Below are 18,694 nucleotides of genomic sequence, written 5' to 3' on the forward strand. Positions count from 1 at the left end.
CCAAACCTGTATTAAAATCATTGTGCATGCTTGGATGTTGGGTCCATGCCAGGAAACTGACAGATTTAAGTGAGTTCTCACATTTCTGATAACAACCCAGCCAGAAGCTGGTTAATGGCTACGACGACGAAACTTGGAACTTGTTCCCAAACTTTAGTGGGATATGAATTGAGTGTTGGAGGCTGTTGGATTCAAGACAGCTCCTAATAAATTCAAATTGGACTTTTAATTTGGCTTCTTTGCATGTTGTAAAAAAAGAAAAAAACAGTTCAAAACATCATCAAAGGTCTAAACTTTATTTAATGGTGATGATGAGTGGATGTAAACTTTGGACATGGTCTATATGTCGGTTTCCTATCATGCAGCTCTAGAATAACAACCCGTGCAGAGGTCTGGTCCTTTTGGAGAGTTTGTAGATGAAGTACATGGCAGCCTTAGACTGCCTTGCTCTCCTGCGCCTGCAGGAACGGCCGTTTCCAAAGTGGTCCTCCAAGCATCGACACGTGTACGAGCCCTCTGTGTTGATGCAGCGAGCGTGGCGGCTGCATGCGTGGTTTCCAATCAGACATTCATCCTTGTCTTTAGGAGGAGAAGAAGAGCAGGAGGTTAGTAATTCGCTTAAACAATCTAAGGTTGGCAGATCAAGGGCTGCTCCAAGAGTTTGCAAAACCGCAAGTTTCTTTGTACTTTTCTTACAGGTAGCTAGAGTTCCTTGAAATGCTTCAGCGGAGGTATAGATCAACATTTGTTATAGTTTTCTGAACGTCTTTCAGGAGTTTTTCAGAGGTTGATGAACTTTGCTGAAATATGTCCAGACTTCCTGGTATTCTGTCTCCATTTACACTCCTGGTTTAAATTTGTAGCCCGAATGAGCAACTAATAAGGCTCTGGAGAAAACAGCAATAAGCAAAATGTCATTATTTTAGACAGAAGCCCATACAAATTAGTGATGTGAAGAACTAAAGGTGATGTTTCAGCTGGACTATGGCATGACGTCGTACCGTATATCTCTGTGTTGTTCTCCAGTCTCTCGTTTACATAGCCATAGGAGAAGGGAAAGGAGGGGAAGAGGTGGAAAGTAGAGCAAGGCAGAGAGAGGCATGGCTTGTCTCACATCTTGGTTTGGTCTACAGACTGCGCTCTAGCTCCACCTAGTGGTGAAACGTCGCTTATTTTTCCTTTAAAAATGTCTAAAAACGTTTGTGCGCTCATAGACATTATATACAGGCGCCTCGTTGGGCGGGGTCTGCCTATGCTTCGGATGAGTCAGAGCGTCCGCCATGTTGAATGTGGCAAATCTGCTGTTAGACTCAGACACTTAAACAGTATCAGACGGACTTTAATCTCATATGCTTTATATTCGTAATATTTCTATTTATGTAATATTGCGAGTTTTTTTTGTATCCCTTTGGCTTCATTCTCCTGACTTTATTCTTGTGAAGAATAAAAATAATTAAAATAATATAACTTGGCCCTTTTACTCCAGGACTAAAATAGTTCTGGAAACTGTGACTATTCTGGAAATTCCTGCTTAATTCTCATAATATGACGTTTTTCTCATAATATTACCACTTTTGTCTTTTTTTTACTTTACTCTCCTATGACTGTTTTCTCATATTACTAATTTTATCTCTTTAATACTCCCCCAAAAAAGCCTGTTCCTAATCTGTGTCTCTACCAGATCTTAAAAGATTAACACGGTTTTATGAAATAATGAAGACCACACTGTTTAGATTTAACCAATTGATTTTTATATTCATAACACACAGATAGATAGATTTTTAACCAACCCTTGAGCAAATGCCAAAAAACGTTTCGTGTTTCTTTGATTAGATTTATGCTATAAACCAAATTCTGGCTATTTAGAATATTACAGATGAGAATAACTGGATGTTTTTTCCAGCCTGTTTGAGGCATTATAAAATAAAAACACAAAAAAAGGATTTTATGGGACAGTTGCGCAGGAGTTAGGGAGTTCGTCCTGCGATTAGGGGGAGGGGGCGGGGTTATTACCGGTTCAATCCACCCCTTCTGACCGTCTGAGTCGTTGTGTCCTTGGGCAAGACACTTTACCCGCATTGCCAGCAGTCAGAGCGTCCGGTGGCGCCGACGGTGGTGGCTTCTAACATAGCTCACCACCGTCAGGGTGTGAACGACTGACTGTAGTGTGAAGCACTTTGGGGTCGTCGGACTAGTTAAAACGCTATTTAAATACACCTAAAGCTGTGTATTACTGCAAGATGTGGGTGTTTATGTACACTTTACCTCTACACTCCACGGATCCCCGCAGGCTTCGCATCACGAAGCCGTCTCTGCAGACACAAACGAAGCTGCCAAAGGTGTTCCTGCAGGTCCGCCGTGGCGGACACACGTTAGCCGTCCGACACTCATCTACGTCTGCAACGAAATGCAGACGCATCCGACAAACAAAGGGTTAGACATCTGCTTCTATTAACGGGCCGAAAGGCAGCAAAGTCCTTTCTGTTCTTAGAAAAAACTCAGGATGGCAAAAGGTGTCTGTGTCTTTGCTCAAAGCAGCAATTTACTTCTGAAAGGCCCAAATGACTGGCCGGAGCGTGCAGCTAGTTGTTTGTAGTAAAGCTTTGAAAAGCTGCTAAAAGACAAGAACGGACACAAACAGTAATATACAGTAGTTCGTTTCAGGCATTTGGAATGAGGTCTTCTGATTTTGAAGTGTAAAAACCTAAATTGTTTTCTTGAATGGTCAGCATTTACCTAGAATATTCACACTAACTATTTTTCTGGCTTCTAAGCATTTTTCTGTCAAGTTTCAATTGGTGCTTTGGAACCTAACTTGTTTAAAAGTTTAGAAAAGACCTAAAAAACAAAAACACCAAGGCTTGCTGGTAATCACTTTCCAGGAAAGATGATCGAGCTCCGAGCTGGACCTTGAGAAGCTCGATCATAACTTGCAGCCGGACAAACAAACCAAATGTCTTCTGGAGGAAAGTGGTCGGACGAGGCAAAGATCGAGCTGTTTTGGCGGCAATGACAAGAATTCCTAATGAGGCACCAATCTGTCACGCTCGGCGGTGGCAGCCTCACGGTGAGGTGCTGCTTCGTTGCCAGAGACTCATTGCATAAAGCAGATGATAAAATGAACAAGGACTACCTTCAACTCCACCTCAAATCTCAAACTTAACTAGATGTGCCAAACATCAGAGCTGATTTTGGAGGAGCAGTCCAACATTAGGTCTCTGCAGCAGGTCACTAAAGTGATGATTTGTGGACTACATTTTTCTTTGGAGAATAAAACAATTTATTCTAAAAACAGAGGGACCAGATATCCAGCGTTAGTCAGTAATGGTATCAAGACATTAATTGATTGTATCTGTAATACTTTATCGGCTGGTGGTGCTGATCTTTTTATATCTCTCTTTGCAGGTGTAGAAGCAGACTCTGAAGATGTTTTATTGCTCTCTCCCTTTTCTCTCCTCTTTCTTTCACCTTTTCTCCCTTTTAGCATTTTGTCTCATCTGTTTCTCTCCTTTTTTCCTCTTCTACCTGTTTTAGTGTCCATTAACATGAAATAGTTCCAGCATAAAATCTAATAAAGCTTCTTGTATGTATAAATCAAGCGGAGCACTATGGTGAAAGCAGTAAAGCTCCACTTGTGAAAGCAAAATCTGTTTAGCTCTTTTTGGCGTTAAGACAATCATGCTTAATGCTACATTGCCAGACAGGACATAAAAAAAACTTTAACATCAGCTCTCCATTCTTTACTGTGTAGTGACAGACATGAAAATGAACTGTTTATTGCCACACAGCTTGTTATTAAATGTCATGTTTGAATGCATGAATTGCACAGGAATACATTGATATCGCCGCGGGTTGTTATGAGTAGGCCTACTTAGTTTGGTTGCTAAACACGACAAACAGCGATGGCTTTCAGACCAGCAGCTCCAGCAGTGCTCCGTTGGACGTGACATCCCTTACAGATCTAAGACAGAACTCAGTTTTATCCGGTAATACCTCAGAAACAGCTTCACAACAGTGAGGATGAGGCTGTGACTTCATTCGGACTCGGATTTCGTTCCCAGCGGGTGAGAACGTTCCCCATACAGCCGTGGGAGAGCCTAGCGTCATTACAGGACAGAAGCCGTCGCCTCCTGAGTTAACGGAGGTCACAACCGGACACCGACGAGACTCCGCAGTCTGTTTTCTTTGGTTAATTAGAGGCTTTTGATAATTGCTTGGGCAGACTGCCACTACTAACACTGCTGCAGAGAGCTGGGCTAACATCTCTGGAAAACTGTGCTTTAGTTTCTTTAACCACAAACGCGATTCACAGGTTTCATGCAAAGGTTTCTCTGGGACTACAGAGACAGACTGCAGTTAAGATCCCGTAGAAGGAAGAGAATTATATCTGTTTAAACATATATTAGAGGATTATGATGCTTTGAATAACTTAAATGTATTATGTAGGGACTTCATTTGATAGACCATATATTTGTAAAGATGAAGGGAAATTATACATGTTTATTTTCCTCCAAATTTATGCAGTTAAACATCTGAAAAGTGTGCAGTGCTTTTGCAATCAGCCGGCCTTTTGGTGGGTATGAGTCTGCATGAAAACTGCAACATGGCTCAGACTCTGAACATCAATCTTCAAGTCTTGCTACAGATTTTCTGTCGGTTTAATGTCTGAACTTCGATATAATTGTTTCTCTGGCTGCATATTTGTCCAGTTTGGAGGTGCACCTCTGTGCCAGGGTCAGGGTTTTTGGTCTTTTGGAGCCTCTAACAGGTTCTTCTTTTCCAGGATTGCCCAGTATTTAGATCCATCCGTTGACTCTGAAATGAGTTCCCACAGTTTCATCATGGAGATCGTGTGTTCGGGGGGATTTGCAGTGTTAGTTTTCCACCACATCTTCAAATTTAGGCTCACCTAAACACAACAGCACCTTCTTTCACACGTTTGCTGTGGCTTTCTTTCAGCAAAATTGCATCTTGGCACCCTTGTATAAAAGCGCAGATTTGTGGTCCTGTGAGCATATTCTCCCACCTGAGCCATGGCTCTCTGCAGCTCCTCCAGGGTAACCAGGGACCTCCTGGCTGCTCATCTGGTTAATTCCCACTTTTTAAAATCATACACGACTATCAGAAGACCTCAGAAGACGGCAACTGGTTGCACTGCATTTTATTAAGTTGTGTTGAGTAAAGGTGGCTGAACACAAATGCACACTTCTCATATTTTCAAGAACAAAATAATGTTGAAAAACTTTCCCTTAGCAGCTTTTGTTAGCAAAAACAAAAAAACTAAACAAATTCCAATAGAATAAACAGAAGTTTGAGGTTGTAACGTTACAGACTGCCTAGTTTAAGGTCAATTAGACACGATGCTTTAATTTCTGAGACTATCATTGATGAAATGCAGCTATAAGGTGGACCTACTGAGCCATAACACCTTGTTTCTTTTATGGTTTGGCATTTAAAACCTAAAGTGGTCCTGTCAGCATATTCTCTCACCTGAGCCATGGCTCTCTGCAGCTCCTCCAGGGTAACCAGGGACCTCCTGGCTGCTCATCTAGTTAATTCCCACTTTTTAAAATCATACACGACTATCTGAAGACCTCAGAAGACGGCAACTGGTTGCACTGCATTTTATTAAGTTGTGTTGAGTGAAGGTGGCTGAACACAAATGCACACTTTTCATATTTTCAAGAACAAAACAATGTTGAAAAAACTTTCCCTTTGCAGCTTTTGTTTGCAAAAACAAAAAACAAAATCCAATTGAATAAACAGAAGTTTGAGGTTGTAACGTTACAGAACGCCTAGTTTAAGGTGAATTAGATACGATGCTTTAATTTCTGAGACAATTGATACACTGATTTTGTTGTCAGTGTATCAACCATCCAGATCACTAAGGTCTTCTGGCTCCAGCCTACTCTGCATACCTAGAACCAGAACTAAACAAGGAGAAGCAGCATTTAGTTCCTATGCTCCAATTATCTGGAACAAACTTCCAGAAAACTGTAAAGATGTGGAAAACCTTAGTTCCTTTAAATCAAGATTAAAAACACATTTGTTTAAAATTGCCTTCAACTGTCCTAGTTAACTAAATCACCACTTTTTTTGTTCTATTTTCTATCTATATTTTATTCCTACTTGCTTTTATTCTGTTTTATTTTGCTATATTTTAATCATGTAAAGCACTTTGCATTGTCTCTGTACTGAATTGTGCTATATAAATAAATTTGCCTTGCCTTGCCTTTTCAAGAACAAAACAATGTTGAAAAAACTTTCCCTTTTCAGCTTTTGTTTGCAAAAACAAAAACAAAAAACAAAATCCAATTGAATAAACAGAAGTTTGAAGTTGTAACGTTACAGAACGCCTAGTTTAAGGTGAATTAGATACGATGCTTTAATTTCTGAGACTATCATTGATGAAATGCAGCTATAAGATGGACCTTTCATGGTTTGGCATTTAAAACCTAAAGTGCCAACAGAGGTAAGGTTTCACTGGGAAGACGTCTCAGTCAGTCAACAACACGATGGGGACTGAAAGGAAATCGAATATGTTCACCTCGTGTCCCGTCTAATAGCTGCTACTCAGCGACGTGTGTCTCTTTAACGGCGCCCTACCTTTACAGGTCTCTCTATCAGCCGCCAGGTGGAGGCCAGGTGGACACAGGCATCGAGCTGCTCCCCATCGCTCCAACTGGCAGCCAAACTGGCAGCGCAGGGGGAAACATGTGGTATCTCCTAAAAGAGAGAGCGGCCGAGCCACCGTGAAGCAGAATGTGCAACGTTCGGACCACAACTGAAGCCAAACAAGATTAAAAAAACAGCTTTTCTAGCTGTTATGCAGCAAATTCAGGCGTATAAATCTGTTCCATGTCCTGGTTTACCTACTAAAAATGACTAAGATAGATTCCTCGTTGCCATTTTAATGAAATGTTTGGTTGAAAGGGGACTTTACTCACTGGTGCAGGTGTATCCGTCTGCGCTGAGAGTGTGTGCCGGCTCGCAGTAGCAACGGTAGCTGCCCGGCGTGTTCATGCAGCGCTGGGAACAGGGTCTCTTCGGCAAACCGCACTCATTCACATCTGGAGTTAATACGGAACATCATTAACGCAGTAGATAGAAATCCTCGCGCTAAATGATCCAGAAGGACACAGGTAATGGCGGAGAAATTGAAAACACAAGCCTGGCAGCGGTTTCAGAAATTACACTCCACCTTCATCACAGTGTGGTCCTTCGTATCCCGCCGAGCACGAACACTTGTCTGGTCCCACACATTTTCCATTTACGCAGGGCTTCCTGCACGCTGCTGTGGAGCCGAACCGCCACAACGTTAACCCCCTAACATCATAAGAGCAGTTACATACTTTTTTTATTTAGCTAAATGAAAAATAAATGCATCTTGCATGACGGACGAAACTAAATTCTCTCTCTTTTTAAGCCAACGGTTGCCTGTTGGTGAATCCTGCAGATTCAGAGCGGTTTTTGGAGGGTTTGCTTGGAGCCGTGCGTCTCGGCTGCACATCGTTTGCGCTTTTGGCTGAAAGCAGAGAAATACTCAACAATATTTGGCTGCTAACTGTTCGGCATTTGTTGCTGGATGGGTTTTGCTTATACATGACAGCACCACATGTTGAACCAGTACCATCAGGACCCGGCAGAGGATCACGTCGCAGTTAGAGTTCTGCATTTTGCATGCCTTGCAAAGGGGTAGTCGGGTTGGGCTTTTCACGACCCCGCATAGGCCTTTTCTGCCGAGAATAATAAGAATCACAGTTATATTTCATTGAAGCACCTTTGGCAGTAATCAAAAGGCCCGTTTACACTACACTTTTTTAACCGAGCCGAGCCGAGACCAGTCTGAGCTTGGATCAGTTAACCAAGCCAAGACGACTGTTTACACATCACACTATCCCGGTTCCTTGGTTGCTCCTCGCCTCCTAGTGGCGATCTGCGGTACTACCGCTCTCTGGGATTGACGGCGGAAGCAGCAAAACCAAACAGCTGCACCCGTAACATTCAGGATGTTATGGTTGGACAGAGTCGGCTTTTGGGACGTGGATAAGACAAACAAACGTCTAATAAGGATTTACAGACGCAGGAAACAAAAATAGACACAGAGGTTCATCACACTGCTAAGCAGAATCATCTCTGGAAATCGTGTGGCACGGTAAGGAAGCTAGTATTATTATGAATGTCTGAAATTTGTCTGAACGGAGTGTGAATCGGGACGTGCAGCCAGACACGGCGGAAAAACTGCAGACAGCCAGCTGACTGTAAGGGCATGACGCGGTCTGCTCATGCGCTCTTCGTCATCAGATAACCGTGCCAGAAAAAAAAACAGGCCGAGACCTACTAGGGAACTGGTCTGCAGTCAGCGCGGTCCGGTTATGTTTAGCACGGTCTAGTTCAGTCTGCTGACCATTTACACACAAGAGTTATCTCGGTTACTGAGCTCGGACTGGTCTCGGCTCGGTTAAAAAAGTGTAGTGTAAACGGGCCTAAAGTCTCTTGTCTGCTCAGATGGATGGGTCACATCTGCAGACAGACCTTCTTAGGTCTTTCCAAAGAGGACCTGGCTCGGCTCGGGTCATTCGAGGGCATCCTCAGACTGCAGCCATTCTTTGTTGTCTTCACGCTTTCCTTTCAGCTATTGTGTAATGTGTGGATCGGGGAACCCGATATTCAAGCCTAACCCATTTTAAGAGATTTGTTGAAAAGGACGCAGATGACAGGCGGGCAGGAATGGCTGCCGATGGTAGAAGATGGCAGAGTGGAGCATGGAATGGGGAGGGGGGGTTCAGTCAGCCCCAAAAACACGAACCAAACCCCAAATCATGACGCTATTGTCGCGTTAGAAGATGAATCGTCTCCTCAGAGCGTTCTGGAGGAGATTTCCTTGAAGAATCTCCACCATGCTTCAGAGTAGGGATATTTAGAGCCAGACGATGTGCTGTGCCTGATTTTCTTCCTAAAATGACCGCGAGGTTTTGGTTTCAACAGACCAGAGGATTTAGTTTTTCCTGGTTTTGACGAACTCTTAGGTGCATTTCTGGTAAATGTTAGCAGGCTGCCATGTCTGTCTGGTCACTACAGACAGATAGGCCTGATTTTTGGAGTGCATTAGTAATAGCTCACCTCATGGATGGTCCTTATCTCAACAAGAGAATATAGTTCAATGGATTATTGGTTGCTTCTTTGACCAAAGCCCCCCCTTCCTTGTTACTTAGATCTAGATGGTTCCAGTTCTCTTTTCCAAAAACCGGTGACCAAACCACTTCAATTCTACAGATTTTTCTCCCCATCCTTCCCCAGATTCTTGCTTTGACACAGTCCAGTCCCTTAGGTCAACGGACAGTTTTTTTAATCCCCTCTCCTTCGCTTTGTTTCTGCGCTGATTTGGTCTGGAACGTTGATACTTTAAATAGAAACATGCAGCTTAAGCGAAAATTCAGACTGAAGAAACTCTATTGCCTACCTCCATCAATCAGAAACTCATCCGCCTCCGACACAAGCCAATCAGCTTTGAACTGCTCCTCCTCGAAGCCAATCAGCATCCTGGGTTCATCTTAAAAAGAACTCCACATCCTCGTCTCGGCATTCTCCTCAGTGAGCAAGCGGTGGCTGCGCCGTGTCCGGTTTGGACTCTGTTGACTGGTTTCAACCCACCTCCATCCCCTTCTCCACCATCGTACCAAGCTCCGCCTGGCTTTCCTACGGTCCTCCTTCAACCTCGTCCCTATCAGAGTGTAATTCCTCCTGGACTCTTATGGAATTCCCAGTCACTCCTTAAAACGGTCCGGCAGAAGACCGCCATGCTGAGCCTGGTTCTGCCAGAGGTTTCTTCCCAAAGGGGAGTTTTTCCTCTCCACAGTTGCTTCATGCTTGCTCATCATGGACAGTTCATGCAAACCTGTGTTTATCAAGTCGGACATCTAGCTCAAACAGATCATCATATGGACTGAACAAACTTTGTTTATCTCCACTCCACCACCAGTTTCAGACCTGGGGGGAAATATCCCTATTCTCATACGCCTGCTTATGCATATTCAAGTATAATTCAGCGTGAATTTTTCCTGCCGAGGTCTGAGCGCCAAACTCTTAAAATATTGTATCAATAAAATTCTTCTAATTGCCTTTTCTTTCTGTGTGAGTTTTTCAGATTGAAATACATTCAGCAGGGGGACTCCGGTCAAGGTGCAGAAGATTCACGCAATCAACCTCAGCTCAGTTTGAAGTGTCATGGCAAACTAACAAATTACCAAAAAAAAAGTTAAAACGAACTATTTCCTCTTTCCCATTATGTGTCATTATGTAACTAATAAGGCTGCAGCCAGAGAATTAGAGGGTTTTTTTGCTCAGGGCGGCATGACTTGCATCAAATTCTTTGATGTCATTCATCAAAGAATTTCCCCTAACCAAAGACGTAGAGACTGAAGCATACATTAAAACTGGCTATCATGGCCGTTTGTCTCATAAATTGGTGTAAACCTTTGTTCTTTCAGCTCAACACCGCTTTGGAACAGACAGAAGTCAAAGCAACCTCATTTGCAGAAACACTTACGCTGACAGTCGCCGTCAGCCGTTCGTCCAACGCGTCCCGGTTCTGTTTGACTCCAGACGTTTTGCAGAGCGTCCTCCGACGTTCTGAGGTGACCGAGACAAAAGATGCTTGATCATTAAACGTGGCGACAACTTTGGCGCCTCATGTCAAAACATACGTCCAGACTCCCATGAAGACTTGCTGCTTTTTTTTTCTCCTCCCGTACATTTTGTGTGATGAATAAATATAAACGTATTGACTGCGGTTAGCTGGCTCTCCTTGCTTTCCCTAAACCAGGGGTGTCCAAACTTTACGGCTTGTGGGCCGAAACTGTCAAGTGAAAAAAATCACTCGAGGACCATAGAATTAATACAAATAAATGACTAAACCAAAATATTTTTGTGATTTTTTTTTAAACTTGTGCTACAAAATACGAAAATTTTAAATAAACACATTAGATTATCTGTGTTTAGCCAATTCTAATAAACAAATTCCAATCAGATTTTAATGCACCAATGTCTACGTTTGAGTAAAAGTCAGATAGATGCGGTCCTATTTATTATTAAATTAAAGATAATGTAAAAAAGTGTGGTTATTAAAAGGCAAATGTTTTCTGTTGCACCTCACATTCAATTATATTTGAACTTATCTGTAATAATAATAATAAATATAATAAGTTTATATCTGCACCAGCCAAATCTTTCTTGAAATGCATTTTTAGGGGCCGCACAAAATCAGCGCAGGGGCCGCAAATGGCCCCCGGGCCGCACATTGGACACCTCTGCCCTAAACCAAAGGGAACTAAGAGATCTTTAAACTATTTTACTGTTTTTAAACTGTCTCGTTTGTCTGTTTCAACTTGACCCGTGTTTTATTTGTCTATTTTAACTTTACAGTCATTTTCAGTTGTATGTGTGTAGCACTTTGTTGATCTTCGTTCTTTATGAATAAATTAATAAATATGGTATGGTATGGTAAGAAAGTAGAAAAGAAAGACAGAAATACAAAACCATCATCCGGCAGACTCTGAAGGTGTACAGTCTACAGAAATGTGTTGTTTTATTTCATAAGTATCTATTTTGTAGGGTGTTTGCAAGGTGTACTTTAAATCTTTTATAAGCTTTAAAGGCTTTTAGTGAGAAATGCCGTTTGCAACGCAATGCTCCATGAAGATTGGGAAAAAAAACAAAAAACAAACATTGTTCATCACCAAAGTTGCTGTTGAAGAACGTTTTGATCCCATCCTTCATTCATGGAGGGTTTTGTGATGAGTGAGATAACTCCCCTGGATGAGAGGTGATTAAAGGTAACGATCACCTTTTCTGCTCCAGAAGTCCCCAAATGTCTGCAGGGGCTGAGTGGAATGAGCTGCTGAAGGTCGGTGTGTTTTTAATGCTTTTTATGGACAGAAGTCGCTGTATATGAGCAGAAACTCAGACACACAATATCACTTATCTAGTAATAGATAACCTCTCAAAGCACCGTCACACTGCTGGTAAATCCGCCCAGCTGTCCAGATCACAATGCTCACACATTAATACACTGATAGGTCAGCAATTTGGGATGAAGTGCATTGCCCAAGGGCACGTCAACAGGTTGAAGGGGAAACACAGCTTATGACCATCTTCCCACGGCTCTGCACTGGTGGCAACCAAAAGGCCGAAGCTGAATCTTTTTTTTTTTTTTTTTGGAGATGATCCTCAGACACGCTGGACTCCACAGAAAAAGTTAGAGCTCTTTTTCTGGAAGTTTGTGATGATTTAAAAAGAAAACTTACCAGTGAAGCCCTTTAAATGCAAAAAATCCCAAAACAAAACGTGGGCTTAAACAGAGTGCAACTGAGGTTTTTACAGATAAGATCATTTTCTTTAACTTAAAATAACTTTGAAGTTAATTGCATTCCAATTATTCTTCCAAGCAAACTTACCTTGATAAGAAAATTTGCCACCATTCATTCTGTGCAGGATTTTTTTTTTGCCCTCTGCTGTTTGTAAAAACTGTTTAATTTTATGAACTGGATGGTTTTCCAGCCTAAACAGATTGTTAAAGCCTCAACACGTCCATTTTGTTGTGTTTTGCTTCTCTGCAGTTTCTCTGGGTTTTTTGAAGCAAAGTTCTGGAAAGATATTATTGGTACTAGTGTGCTTACCCATAGTAGAAACATATCATATTGTTGTGAGTTTGTTGCAAAATTAAATACCCCCCCCCCCCCCCCCCCCCCCCCCCAGGTGGTAACAGGCTAACATGGTAGTGAGCCGTATAGATACCACGCTGCCGCACAAATTGTGCAACATCCGGAGGTTTTACTCCGTTCTTTACAGAGCTGAAGCGGACCTGGGGAGTTGCTGCAGGCTCAAACGATGTCGCTTCACATAGTAACACAGAGTTCAGCTGGACGAAGCTGCACTACGTGTGGAGCATCGCCCCGGGGTGACCATGACCCCCGTTTAGAGGTATCCAATCAGTGAAACACAGGAGCAGCAACACCCAGAACAAAGAGGCAAAAGGTGAGACATTTGGCCCCAGGCCCCCTCGGTGCAGCCTCACTGCTATCTCTCAGGATGGGCCCGGTCCCCCAGGAGCCCAGGGCCTGCACCAACCCACGGCAGTAAGATGGGACTAAGCAGGGGGGCCCACATAGAGCCCCAGGCAGACACCACACAAGGACCAAGTTAGGGAGGGCATCCTCCACGTCTCCAGGATGTAGCCTGAGCCACAAGAGGACCCCCACCACCATGTTTAATGGTTGGTAATGTTATTTATTCTCATTAATGTGTGTAGAAATGATTCTGCAACCCTTTGATAAATGTCGGATGCTTTGGTTCTCATTTGTTCTTGAATATCGTCGGATCAGGGCACGATGTGATGCTTTTTAAAATCTTTCGGGCCCAGTTTTAGTGTCGTCAGACAGGCACTATTTAAGCTTTTTTAGTTTATTTTGCTGGTCAGACAGTAATCAGTGTGAGCTGAACTGTAAAACAAACCAAAGAGTGTGGGTAATCATAGTTAATTCATGAGGGGAGGAAATTATTGTGTCATAAAGGATTGGTTTGAATAGCTTTTTTGCTCTAAATAAATGCTGTGAGCATTTTAAAATTGCAATTTGTATTCACTATTGATATAAAAAGTTGTTTGAGTGTGACATAAAACCAGAAACAGAGGAAATCTGATTCTTTAAGGCTGCAAACACGTTTTTTTTTTCTGTCTGCTGGGTAATGTTGACCATCTATGCCACATAGGTCGGTAATCTTCTCAAACGTCTTTTCGCGGCCAAGTGGCCATTTTTATTGCTGCATTAATGTGGAAAGAAACTGCACCGAGTGACGCATCACAAGCCATATAAAGCAGCTGTGTACAGTTACACCATTAAAAAAAAATGTTTTCTTATTCCATCACAGTCGTAAAGGCCAGATTTCATGGGTCAGTAAAGGATCCGACACCAGCCAGTTACGTCTCTGCCAAAAGTTTCACCAGCAATGCTTTTTAGAGATGTTAACAAACAGCAGAGACACTTTCTCGTATATTTAGATATATTCAGCTTGGAATTCTTCTCAATTTTTTTTTTTATAATCGCTACTTACAGTAAATATTTAATAACATTTTGTTCAATAAAAGCCAGATTGTTTTTGCAAAAGACACAGAAAAGAAGTCTTACCTTGGCTGAAGGCGAGCCGACGAGAGCAAAGACGTGTGAAGCAGTGCAACAAGGAGACCTTTTCCTGTTTTAATCATTTTCTTCAACCTCAGAACCAAGAGACACATCAGAGTCCTCCATCGGCGATGACCTCGTCTCTATCCGATGTAAAGTGTGTTTTGTCTTAACAAAGGACAGGAGTGGAGGAGGTTCCTGTGGTCTAATTGTAGGCTGCTGGATCATTTACCTGTGTGAAGGAGAAAAGTAGACGTTCCAGACCACAAAGACACTCTTACACACACACCTTTCCCCACGGATCTGAAGATTCCTCTGCACTAGTATTTTACTGGAAGATGTGATCTGTAGGAAACAGGGAACAACATAAACCAGGCGTGTAAACGATGCTTTGATGGTTAAATTTAATCGGTCAGAAGCCGACACCTGTAAAAACCCAACAGTGATTGGTTGATTTTAGGTCTGCACCATATATAACGATGCCGTGAGGTCTCTTTTCTGCAAGACAAAAGGTATTTTGTCAAGGTTTTGATTATATGGAGTAGTGGCCTAGTGGTCAGAGCAGGATGCATCCTTCAAGTTCATTGGTTTGAATCCCTCAGACTGCCTCCAGGGTCCCTGAGCAAGACCCGTAGCCCCAGAATGCTCCCCGGGCAGTGGCCGCCCACTGCTCCCAAAGGGATCTGTGCAATGACCAATGATATGGTGCAATGACCAATGAAGTGGAAAATTGTTATATTTTTTATCATACAGTTAAAAGCATTGCTGAAATTATCTGTTTTTGCTACACTGCAAAAAGGGAAGTAAAAGTAAGTAAAGTCTTGCTTATCTGGAACAAACTTCCAGAAAACTTTAAAGGTGCGGAAAGCCTGAGTTCCTTTAAATCAAGATTAAAAACACATTTGTTTAGGATTGCCTTCAACTGTTCTAGTTAACTGAAACACCACTAGTGTTTTTTATGTTCTATTTTCTATCTACATTTTATTCCTACTTGCTTTTATTCTGTTTTATTTTGCTATATTTTAATCATGTAAAGCACTTTGCATTGTCTCTGTACTGAATTGTGCTATATAAATAAATTTGCCTTGCCTTGTAAAATTTAGTTGAAATTAATGTATTTCTTCTTGACTTGAGCAGCTAAATAAGATAATATGCCGATGAAATTAATATTTTTACCCCTAATATAGAATAATCAGATAAACTTCACTTGAAATAAGACGATGGAGATGAGTTGTTCCTATTTTAAGTGCAATAATCACATTGTACTGGCCGATTATCTTATTTACCTGCTCAAGTTTTACTTACTTTTAGTTCCCTTTTTGTAGTGTAAATAACAAAAAACATTTTATTGTTTATTGTTTGTATACTCACGAATATATTGCTTATATTCGTGAGTTTGCGATCATTTCGTTTGTCTTTGGTACGAACGCCTTTTAAACTCTATGGCTTGTGTCATCCCTTCTTCTCACAGCGATTTGCTGGGATTTTGGCCCATTCCTCCTGGCAGGAGTGATGGAGCTCAGGTTTGTAGGTCGCCGTGTTTTCACATTCCTTTTCAGCAGTGAAATTTAAACTGTGTATTATGCAGCATTTAAAAGATAGAAGGCCTGTGTGCCTGCGTATTTATGGGACTTACAGCCAGAGAAAATAGGTTGACATTCTCATAGCTCAGAGCTAGATTAAAAAAAATACCACCTGCTGAAAGCTAGGGTTAATTTGGGCACTGGAGAGAAATAAAAAAAAGAAAAGATCAACCTGCTGACTTTAAATGCCAACAGGTGAGGGATAGAGTAGGGTACCTCTGAATTAATCCCCTGCAAAAAGGGAACTAAAAGTAAGTAAAGTTTTCTTGAAATTAATATATTTTTACTTGATTTGAGTAGCTAAAATAAGACTGTTTTCCAGTTAAATGTATATTTTCACCCCTAAAATAAGATAATCAGACATCCTGCACTTGAAATAAGATGATGGAGATGAATTGTTCTTATTTTAAGTGCAAAAATCCTATTCCATTGGCAAACGTCCAGGAAAAATACACTAATTTACTTACTTTTAGTTCCCTTTTTGCAGTGTCATTGAAAATGGATCTTCTAAAAAATCCTCTTTGAATTGTTTTTAAAGTTTTGAGGAACCCATAACCTGAAATTCTATTGAATGAAGCATAATAGTAAAACATTTTTTCCTCTGTTTGATCATTTCATTGAATCTGCTGTGTTTGCGGTGACGGTGAGGACGACTCTAACCTGAACTCAACGATAGGTGCAAATCGCTGGAGTTGAAGGACACTTTTGTGTCTGTGGCGTATTTAATCGGTGTCGTAAATCCAGTAAAAGAAACCCAAAACAAATTGCAGGAGCAGACATTTGCTAAACATTGCGTCATGAATTCCTCCCTGAATCTTTATCACGATGAGCTGTGGCTGTAGCCTGCAGATTTGGTTTTGGACGCGAGCTTTTGTTGATTTAGGCCTTCATCTTCCCTCTGTAATGGTTTAGGTTTTGTGGTGATTTTGATTTGTGCTGGTCTTCTGATGTCTTTGATGACTTCACGTTTTTATGGCTATGTTAGGGTTTTGTTAAAGTCATAATGATTTGTGTGTGGTGTAATTCATGTCACTTTGTTTCCTTATTTCCACTGTTTTGTCTCCGTTAGTCTGGCACGCCGCTTCTCCTGCTCACACAGTTCTCGCTTCCTAATTACAAAATCTGTTCTGTATCAAAATTGACTCCCTCAGCGAGCACATGCTTCTAGGTTCTCAGCTGTCAGAGCCTCGTTCTTTTGTTTCCAGCAATTTTTCTGCCCAATAGTGGTTAAAAAGATCTCTATTTCTACCCTGTTTCGTGTTTTTTAATTTTTTTTTGCCTCATGTTATTTTCTGCTTTGACTGCTGGGATCCACATTTTCAATTTTCCATAAATATCACTGCTGTCCAAAGCTCCAGGTCTGTTTTTATCCTATATATACAATGACCAATTCCTTGTTATTTCAAGTTTACATGTGTTGTTACCTACCGACTAAATAGGCAAGGGTTTCTAATCGGTTACTGGGTTTTTCTCTGCTCAGATTGCTAAGGGGAGAAAACGTTCTGACCTTAGAGCTCGCTGTGTTTTGTGAAGGCTCAAACCGAGATCTCATGGTCGGAAATAAGTGCTGGCAGCCTCAGACGTGGCGTCTTTGAAGCTTTAACTATTACCAGGGCTGATCAGAGCGCAATCAGTTGTATTAAGCTCAAAGGCGAAGTCCACGTCTGAGCGCCCGGTGGTCCGCTCACTGAGCAGACACACACGGAGCGACGGGAACACATGGTCATGTATCTGAGGCATCAGACATTACCCTAAACTTACATTCTCCTCACGGAGCCGTTTTATTCTAATTTTAACCACAATCACTGCCTGCAGTTTCCCAACATTTCCCAAACCCTAAATCATGTTTTCACTTTTAAAAAAAACTTAATGATTTATAAGATTTAGACAGTTTTTTTCCCCCACATAGAAAATCGGCCCTGACAACACAATCTATCAAGTACTATTAAAGGTTAATAATGGGTAAATGTTGAGTTATTCCAGTAAAGGAAATAAGAAAAAGCCATTTGCAGTGAAACAGTGCAAGAGACCAGAAACACTGTTGAGTTTGTGAGAATGAGGGAAGATATTTGCAATACTTTGGAGAAGATTAAGAATCTATTCCAAAAAAAGTAGAAAACAAAGCAACTAGACATGTTTTTCGTAGTTGAAGACGTTTAGCTTCCTCTCCAGGAAACTTTCTCAGATGCGAAAGCTTCCTGAAGAGGAAGCGAAACGTCTTCAACTACGAAAAACATGTCTAGTTGCTTTGTTTTTTACTTTTTTTGGAATGACCATGACCTGTATGACTGAGACTCTTCACCAGCATTAAGAATCTATTTTTATTTTTTCAGATCTAAAGGTTTCAGGCACACTTTGGTTGACTTTGGTTCATCTCTGCCCTCAACGAAGAGACTATAAGTATCGATATCTGTTCAAAAAAATAAAAGGAAACACTAAAATAACACGGTCTAGATCTGAATGAATATTCTTATTAAATTATTTGTTCTTTACATAGTTGAATGGGCTGACAACAAAATCACACATAAATTATCAATGGAAATAAAGCATTTCGGCCCTTGGAGGTCTGGATTTGGAGCCACACTCAAAACTAGAGTGAAAAAACACACTACAGGATCCAACTTTGATTTAATGTCCTTAAAACAAGTCAAAATGAGGCTCAGTCGCATGTGAGGCCTCCACGTTTCTGTATGACCTCCCTACAACATCTGGGCATGCTCCTGTTGAGGTAACGGATGGTCTCCTGAGAGATCTCCTCCCAGACCTGGACTAACGCATCCGCCAACTCCTGGACAGTCTGTGGTGCAACGTGCCTTCGTCTTACAGGAGCTGTCGACAAACTCCAGCCACATGAGGTCTAGCTTTGTCTTGCATTTGGAGGAACCCAGGACCAACCGCACCATGGGTCTGAGGATCTCATCTCTGTGCCTAATG

At 41.6% G+C, this 18,694-nt stretch overlaps 1 protein-coding gene across 1 annotated transcript; it reads right to left on the reverse strand.

Annotated features, from left to right (window-relative positions):
- Positions 1 to 217: 217 nt before the first annotated feature.
- Positions 218 to 14,403, reverse strand: LOC118563056 (nephronectin). The gene is made up of 7 exons (XM_036136654.1): positions 14,184 to 14,403; positions 10,550 to 10,632; positions 7,202 to 7,294; positions 6,948 to 7,070; positions 6,607 to 6,726; positions 2,266 to 2,397; positions 218 to 579 (listed from the first exon to the last, which is right to left on the reverse strand). The coding sequence occupies exons 1-7, from the start codon at positions 14,288 to 14,290 to the stop codon at positions 368 to 370; spliced, it is 870 nt and encodes a 289-aa protein (XP_035992547.1). The 5' UTR covers positions 14,291 to 14,403; the 3' UTR covers positions 218 to 367.
- Between the last annotated feature and the right edge of the window lie 4,291 nt (positions 14,404 to 18,694).

The sequence above is a fragment of the Fundulus heteroclitus genome, chromosome 5 (genome assembly GCF_011125445.2).
Source record: "Fundulus heteroclitus isolate FHET01 chromosome 5, MU-UCD_Fhet_4.1, whole genome shotgun sequence".
In the NCBI taxonomy this organism is placed as follows: Eukaryota; Metazoa; Chordata; class Actinopteri; order Cyprinodontiformes; family Fundulidae; genus Fundulus; species Fundulus heteroclitus.

Bases quoted from the DNA above. Each gene is read 5' to 3' on its own strand.
- LOC118563056 (XM_036136654.1), bottom strand. From the start codon at position 14,290: ATGTGTCTCTTGGTTCTGAGGTTGAAGAAAATGATTAAAACAGGAAAA. The intron at 7,295-10,549 runs GTAAGTGTTTCT...TCGGCTCCACAG, and splicing joins GGCTGACGGCGACTGTCAGC to CAGCGTGCAGGAAGCCCTGC. The intron at 2,398-6,606 runs GTAGGGCGCCGT...ATTTCGTTGCAG, and splicing joins TGATAGAGAGACCTGTAAAG to ACGTAGATGAGTGTCGGACG.